Genomic DNA, 8,191 nt, shown 5'->3' on the forward strand with positions numbered 1-8,191 from the left:
TTAAATTTCTTGGGGATCAAACCTCAAATTTGTTGTAGCTGAAAACTTTTGAGCAGGATAGGGTTAACTTTGATCCAGTAAATCCGGATTTTCTATGTTCCAGGAAAGGAAAGGATTCAGACGAGGAACAGGAACTGAATCTGTGAAAACATACACGATTGCAGCCCCCAACAATCAGACAATGAAAGAACATGTTGTTCATTTTAAACCAAAAGGTCAAATATCTGCAGGTTTGAAGCTCATTGTCACTTATTACAGTGAATAAAAAGCCTTTGAGTTGTTGACATTTGGTTGAACCAGATGAAAAAGGTTGATCTCTCTGAAGTTTCTATAAGTTTGTGCAAGTTCAGACCTGATTAATGGAGGGAGAGAATCATCAGCTGCAGCCCTGGTTGTGATGTTTACATGCATCAGCTGATGTGGTGTCTACTCCTGTAATGATCTACCCAGCTGATACTTCGACTTCTACAGAAGTCTTTTTAAACCCTAGTATCTATTCTTCTTCTTAATAATAATAATAATAATAAATTTTATTTAAAGGCGCCTTTCTCGGCACTCAAGGACACCGCACAGATAGAAATATATATATACATGAATTCACATTAAAGGAAACAAAATCAGAGTCAGAAATGAAAACAATGTAAACTAACAAGGGGTAAGAAAAAAATAGAAACAATAACAAAGTGACAGAGCAATTGGAGTCAGACGGAGTAAGCGGTTTTGAACAGATATGTTTTGAGTTGTGATTTGAAATGGGGGAAAGAATCTGTGTTTCTGAGTTGAGGTGGCGATGAGTTCCAGAGACGGGGAGCAGAGCGGCTGAATGCTCGGCTCCCCATAGTGGTGAGACGGGCGGAGGGGACAGACAGGTGTATGGAGGAAGAGGATCTGAGGGAGCGGGAGGGAGTGGGAACATGGAGGAGGTCGGACAGATATGGGGGGGTGAGGTTGTGGATGGTCTTGAATGTCAACAGAAGGACTTTGAACTGAATGCGGAACTGAACAGGGAGCCAGTGGAGCTAGGAGGACAGGAGTGATGTGGTGGATGGAGGGGGTTCGGGCAATGATACGGGCAGCTGAATTCTGGACCAGTTGGAGTTTATGGAGGGATTTGTGAGGGAGGCCGAAGAGGAGAGAGTTGCAGTAGTCCAGACGGGAAGTGACAAGGCTGTGGACAAGGATGGCGGCAGTGTGGGGGGTGAGGGAGGGGCGAAGACGATTGATGTTACGAAGATGGAAGTAGGCAGTCCGGGTGATGTTATTGATGTGTGATTGAAAGGATAATGTGCTGTCTTGAGTCATGAATGTGAAAAATTTTGACACCTCTGCCACTGACATGCTGTTTCAAAGCAAAGTTTGTCTCCTTTGAGTGTCTTTATTTCACAGGGATGGATTTCTGCTTATATGTCCTTCACTTCCCTGCACACTCAGCACTCTGTTTGCCAAACAAATAACTTTATTTTAAAAGAATAAACGACCAACTTTTTGTGTTTTTCTTCAAAATCCTGTTTTGTTTTGCTCGCTCAAAGCCTCACTTTTAATCTCCTTTCTGTTTGATCTTCAGCCGGAGCGAATAGACCCCAGTGCATCCCGGCAAGGATACGACGTCCGCTCAGATGTTTGGAGTTTGGGAATCACACTGGTGAGTCTTATGATCAATCATATATGCAAATTATACTGAATCTAAAATATCAAAGTGTTCTTCAAACTGTTCACATTTGAATCGTGTGCTGATTTCTGCACCCTCGTGTCATTTTCTGCTGTTTGTTTTTAAGCACCTGACGCTTCAGTTTGATTTCATGTATTTTTTTATATATTGTATTTTTCAGTATGAGCTGGCCACAGGACGGTTTCCCTACCCAAAGTGGAACAGCGTGTTCGACCAGCTGACCCAGGTGGTGAGAGGAGACCCGCCGCAGCTCAGCAACTCAGAGGAGAGACGCTTCTCCCCCAAATTCATCTCCTTTGTCAACTTGTGGTGAGGAAACAAAAAGAGACTCACCCGAGATCGAACATGAAAAAAAACCAAAGAGAGACAGGAACACGGTTTATGCATGTTCAAAGTTCAAAGTTCAAAGCGTTCTTTATTGTGAAAAACTGCAGAATGCACCAGACATACTGAGGATTTGATATTAGGTTTCTCTCTCAGACCCACAGCAACAACAACAACAACAGATAAACATAGGAAAGCTTTAAAAAGATAAGAAGTAAGCTAATAAAAATGATAAAACACAGTTTAAAACAGAGCAAAAACTGTGCTTTAGTGCAACTTAAAAACAAGGTGAGTGTGTGTGTTTCAGTCCTGAGGATGACAGACCTCAGCGTTGATTAAGGGGGGGGGTCAGTGACATGGTTAAAGGCTGATTTATACTTCTGCGTCGCCCTACGCAGCAGGGGCTGACGCGGACATGAGCCCCTCATACTTGTGCGTCGGTGTGTCCGTGTCGCGCAGCAATTCTCCGCCGAAACGCCTGAGGGCAGTGTGGTCTCTCTGATAGCCGGTCGCCTGCTTCCGGTCCCGCTACGATCTCTGTTTACTTTTCCACATCGATTCAGGGCGTGTTATGTTAATCTACAGTTGATACATGTTGCTGTTTATCATACAGACATGATTACATGAAGAATAGAGAGGAGGAGATGAAATACACGGCCGATGTGTGGCCGATGTCCGGGACCCCGGAAGTGCTGTGAATGCGGGAAAGACAAAGCCGTCGAGCGGACCAATCACAGAGCTTGCGGTCCGCGTCGGCTCTACGCGTAGTTACATTTTGGAGGAGGTGCACGTCAGCTACGTGCGTAGGCCTCTGCGTAGGTACGGGAGCTACGCGGACCTACGGCGTAGGTTACGCCGTCGATTCGACGCAGAAGTATAAATCAGCCTTAAGTCTGTAAAGGGGGCACTATGGTGTTCAGCATCCTGACTGCCTGGTGGATAAAACTGTCCCTCAGTCTGCTGGTTCTGGCCTGGACTCTGCGTAGTCTCCTTCCTGATGGCAGCAGGCTGAAGAGGCTGTGAGAGGGGTGGGAGGGGTCGCCTGCTATGCGCAGGGCTTGGGGGGAAAGGGGTGGGCTAGGATCCCAGTGTGTCAGTGCGCCAGTTCCCCCAGCAGTCTAAGCCTATAGCAGCATAACAAAAGCTGGTCCAAGCCTGATCCAGCTCTAACTATAAGCTTTATCAAAAAGGAAAGTTTGAAGCCTACTCTTAAAAGTAGAGAGGGTGTCTGCCTCCCGGACCCTGACTGGTAGATGATTCCAAAGGAGAGGGGCCTGATAACTGAAGGTTCTACCTCCCATACTACTTTTAGAGATTTTAGGTACAACTAGCATGATGGGGGCAGGGGCCTTAGCTTTTTCTTCAGTGATGTGCACACCCAGGAACTTGGTGCAGGCAGGAAGCAGTGCAGGCCCTCGTACCACACAGTGATGCTGCTGCTGAGAACGCTCTGGATGGTGCCTCTGTAGAAGGTGCGCATGAGCAATCAATCAATCTTTATTTGTATAGCACCAAATCACAACAAACGTTATCTCAGGACGCTTTTACAAACAGAGGAGGTCTAGACCACTCTATGTCAAATTATGAACAGAGACCCAACACCAAGACTCAGTCTTAGCCCACCTTAATCAACCATGAGCATTGCACATCACAGTATTTAGATAGTTACAGTGGTGAGGAAAAACTTCCTTTAACAGGCAGAAACCTCGAGCAGGACCAGACTCATGTTAGACAGCCATCATGCCTTGACCGAGTTGGGTCTGGAAAGAGGGATAGAGGGGAGTAAGAGAGAGAGGTAAAAGTGATGAGACGAGTAGTAGAAGCTGTTGCCGCTGGAGTCTAGTACGTCCGTATCAGCCGGAGTTAAAGTAAGTGATGAAGGGGTTGGGGGGGAAAGGGTTGAGCTAGGATCCCAGTGTGTCAGTGCGCCAGTTCCCCCAGTAGTCTAAGCCTATAGCAGCATAACAAAAGCTGGTCCAAGCCTGATCCAGCTCTAACTATAAGCTTTATCAAAAAGGAAAGTTTGAAGCCTACTCTTAAAAGTAGAGAGGGTGTCTGCCTCCCGGACCTTGACTGGTAGATGATTCCAAAGGAGAGGGACCTGATAACTGAAGGTTCTACCTCCCATACTACTTTTAGAGATTTTAGGTACAACTAGCAAGCCTGCATGTTGGGAGCGTAGAGTTCTAAAGTAAGTGATTGGGGGTTGGAGGGAAGGGGGTGAGATAGGATCCTAGTGTGTCAGTGTGCCAGTTCCCCCGGCAGTCTAGGCCTATAGCAGCATGACAAAAGCTGGTCCAAGCCTGATCCGGCTCTAACTATAAACTTTATCAAAAAGGAAAGTTTTAAGCCTACTCTTAAAAGTAGAGAGGGTGTCTGCCTCCCGGACCCTGACTGGTAGATGATTCCAAAGGAGAGGGGCCTGATAACTGAAGGTTCTACCTCCCATACTACTTTTAGAGATTTTAGGTACAACTAGCATGATGGGGGCAGGGGCTCTAGCTTTCCTCAGCTTGCGGAGAAAGCAGAAGCGGTGACGTGCCTTCTTGGTCGGTGATGCGGTGTTGGTGGTCCAGGTGTGGTCTTCAGTGATGTGCACACCCAGGAACTTGGTGCTGCCCCCCCCCCCACTCTCCACAGCAGCACCGTTGATGGTCAGAGGAGCGTGCTGGGGGCGTGTTCTCCTGAAGTCCACAACAATCTCCTGCGTCTTCTCCACGTTCAGAGAGAGATCGTAGTGTCCGCACCACAAGACCAGGCGGCTCACCTCAGTCCTGTAGTTTGTTGATGAGACCCACCGCGGTCGTGTCATCAGCAAACTTAGTAACAAGATTAGAGCTGAAGAAGCTAAGAGAAGGCTTGCATTGCTTTGCTGCTCATGCTGCTGTGTGCTCTTCTCTCCCTCTAGTGGACAAATGACCAAACTGCACCCTCCTCCTTTTTAACACATTGGATTTTTTCTCCTCTTTCTAGCCTTACAAAGGATGAGTCCAAGAGGCCAAAGTACAAAGAGCTGCTGGTGAGTCCACAGTGGCCTCTCTGTGTACAATGCCTGCTCAAACATATTCAGTTATTCAGCTGTAACTGATGCGTTGCATTTCCTTTCCCCATCTCCAGAAAGACGCGTTCATCCAGATGTACGAGGAGCGCTCGGTCGATGTAGCCGGTTACGTCTGCAGGGTCCTCGATCAGATGCCGGCCTCCCCGATTTCCCCCATGTACATGGACTGAAGCTGAATGGGACAATAAGTAAACAAACAATAAACACAAATAAATAAAACACACCAGTCTGCAACAATAAAGACACAAAAGAGAAAAAAAAGGCAACAAAGAAACAAAACAGGAACCCTTGTGTAAATGAGCTTGGTCCCCTTATTGCAGTGTTAAAAGAGAATTGTAAAGCCTAAGAATAAAAACACCGCTCACGATAAATATGGTGTTTATTTCAGTCATGTCTGTGTAATATATCGACACTTCTGTTTCTCTCTTGTTCACACACAAACCCACGGTCATGTAAGTATATTAGCAGCTCAGTAAATCAAGCAATCATGGACACATCTCAGTGCTTAGTACAGTGATTTTAAGAAAAGAAATGCCTGGAACTTTGTTTTTTTTTGTTTTTTAGAACCAAAATCATGTGGAGTATTATGATTTGGAGATTCTGCAACATACTGGAATCATGCTCTTTGTGAATCGTCCCCACCTCTTCCATGTGCGTCAATGAAAAGCATCGTGTTTGCTATCTTAATGGAACTTTGCTTCTCTGGGTATAAAGCCGTTTTAAAAGTGTGGTGGTTCGAATCGTGTTAGACCTGCAGACGCTCGGCGCTGTGAGGCTGTTGTCATCGCTCTGCAGTGGATTAATGCTGATATACAAATAAAGAAAGAGAAAGAGAAGTGTCTTCTGTCGTCTTTTTTTTTAAGGTTTTAACACATAAATGAACTTCATTTCATTACATGACAATCAATCAATCAATCAATCTTTATTTGTATAGCGCCAAATCACAACAAACGTTATCTCAAGACGCTTTTACAAACATAGGAGGTCTAGACCACTCTATGTCAAATTATGAACAGAGACCCAACTTCAAGACAGGGTAAGACTCAGTCTGACCCCACCTTAATCCATCATGAGCATTGCACATCGCAGTATTTAGCTAGTTACAGTGGTGTGGACAAACTTCCTTTTAACAGGCAGAAACCTCCAGCAGGACCAGACTCATGTTAGACAGCCATCATGCCTCGACTGAGTTGGGTCTGGAAAGACAGATAGAGGGGAGTAAGAGAGAGAGGTGATAGTGATGAGACGAGTCGTAGAAGCTGTTGCCGCTGAAGTCCAGCACGTCCGTATCAGCTGGAGTCCAGATCGTCCGCAGCAGGAGGACGTCTACGGCAGCTCAGAGGAATCTACGAGACAATGGAGCTCGGGGACTCCAGAAAGGTCTATGGTTAGTAACTTTAATGGGACAGGGGGAGTTAAAGTAAGTGATGAAGGGGTTGGGGGGGAAGAAGGTGAGCTAGGATCCCAGTGTGTCAGTGTGCCAGTTCCCCCGGCAGTCTAGGCCTATAGCAGCATGACAAAAGCTGGTCCAAGCCTGATCCAGCTCTAACTATAAGCTTTATCAAAAAGGAAAGTTTTAAGTCAACTCTTAAAAGTGGAGAGGGTGTCTGCCTCCCGGACCCTGACTGGTAGATGATTCCAAAGGAGAGGGGCCTGATAACTGAAGGTTCTACCTCCCATACTACTTTTAGAGATTTTAGGTACAACTAGCAAGCCTGCATGTTGGGAGCGTAGAGTTCTAGAGGGGTAATAGGGCACTATGAGCTCTTTAAGATACGAGGGTGCCTGATTTTTAAGGGCTTTGTAGGTTAAAAGAAGGATTTTAAATTCTATTCTACATTTTATTGGGAGCCAGTGAAGAGACGCTTATCACATCTGTTAGCAGGTGATGTGGCCTAAGCAATGAGAGAAGGTCGCAGGAGAGTCTTTACCCAGAGCAGAGGAGTTCAAGTATCCCGGGGTCTTGTTCCCAGAGTGAGGGGAAGAGGATACGTGAGATTGACAGATGGAGCAGGGCGCCGTCTGCAGTGATGCGGACTCTGTACCGGTCTGTGGTGGTGAAGAGAGATCTGAGCCAGAAGGCAAAGCTCTCAGGTTACCGGTCAATCTACGTTCCGACCCTCACCTATGTTCACGAGCTGTGGGTAGTGACGAAAGAACAAGATCATGAATACAAGCGGCCAAAATGAGCTTTAGCCGCTGCTCCCCTGCATCCAGAGGAGCCAGATGAGGTGGTTCATGCATCTGGTCAGGATGCCACTCGGACGTCTCCCTGGGGAGGTGTTTCGGGCATGTCCGCCTGGGAGGAGGCCGCGGGGAAGACCCAGGACACGCTGGTGAGATTATATCTCTCAGCTGGCCTGGGAACGCCTCTGTATCCTCCCAGAAGAGCTGGTGGAAGTGGCCGGGGAGAGGAGTGTCTGGGCTTCCCTGCTGAGACTGCTGGCCCCGACACCTGGACCCGGATAAGCAGAGGAAGATGGATAGTTATCACATCTGTAAGCGGGTGATTTGGCTTAAACAATGAGAGAAAGTAGACACACCAACCAACTATTAAATTAAAGCCACCTGCCAAATAATGTCTAGTCTGAGGCCATGGTGCTTGGTCGAAAAGGGTGGCTTGCCCACTCCAGGTGGGAGGAGGAGAGTCTTTACCACAAGTGGAGGCGTTTAAGTATCTCAGGGTCTTGTTCACCAGGAAGCGTGAGATTGACAGACGGATCAGGGCGCCGTCTGCAGTGATGCGGACTCTGTACCGGTCTGTCGAGGTGTAGAGAGAGCTGAGCCAGAAGGCAAAGCTCTCAATTTACCGGTCAATCTACGTTCCAACCCTCACCTATGGTCACGAGCTGTGGGTAGTGACCAAAAGAACAAGATCGGGAAGACAAGCGGCCGGAGTGAGCTTTCTCAGCAGGGGGTCTGGGCTCGGCCTTAGAGAGAGGGTCAGGAGCTCAGAGATCAGGGAGAGGCTCAAAGTAGAGCAGCTGCTCCTCCGCATCCAGAGGAGCCAGATGAGGTGGCTACTTACTCTTCCTGCATAGGCTACATATTATTTTCCTTTTATCTTTATTTTTTTTCCTATTTTTTTAATTAATTTAGTTTCTTTATTGTGATTTTTTTTATATCTATATCTATTT

General features: G+C 46.8%; 1 protein-coding gene across 3 annotated transcripts in view; it reads left to right on the forward strand.

Moving 5' to 3' along the window:
• map2k4a (mitogen-activated protein kinase kinase 4a) overlaps positions 1-5,890 on the forward strand; it is a 33,992-nt gene extending 28,102 nt beyond the window's left edge. For all 3 annotated transcript variants that reach the window (XM_034711349.1, XM_034711347.1, XM_034711348.1), the window contains 4 exons: positions 1,565-1,642; positions 1,830-1,978; positions 4,967-5,012; positions 5,111-5,890. In XM_034711349.1, the coding sequence (XP_034567240.1) occupies positions 1,565-1,642; positions 1,830-1,978; positions 4,967-5,012; positions 5,111-5,224 (387 nt within the window). In that variant the 3' untranslated portion in view covers positions 5,225-5,890. The remainder of the gene's footprint in view (positions 1-1,564; positions 1,643-1,829; positions 1,979-4,966; positions 5,013-5,110) is intronic.
• The last annotated feature ends 2,301 nt before the right edge of the window (positions 5,891-8,191 follow it).

Source organism: Notolabrus celidotus, chromosome 20, assembly GCF_009762535.1.
Source record: "Notolabrus celidotus isolate fNotCel1 chromosome 20, fNotCel1.pri, whole genome shotgun sequence".
NCBI lineage: Eukaryota > Metazoa > Chordata > Actinopteri > Labriformes > Labridae > Notolabrus > Notolabrus celidotus.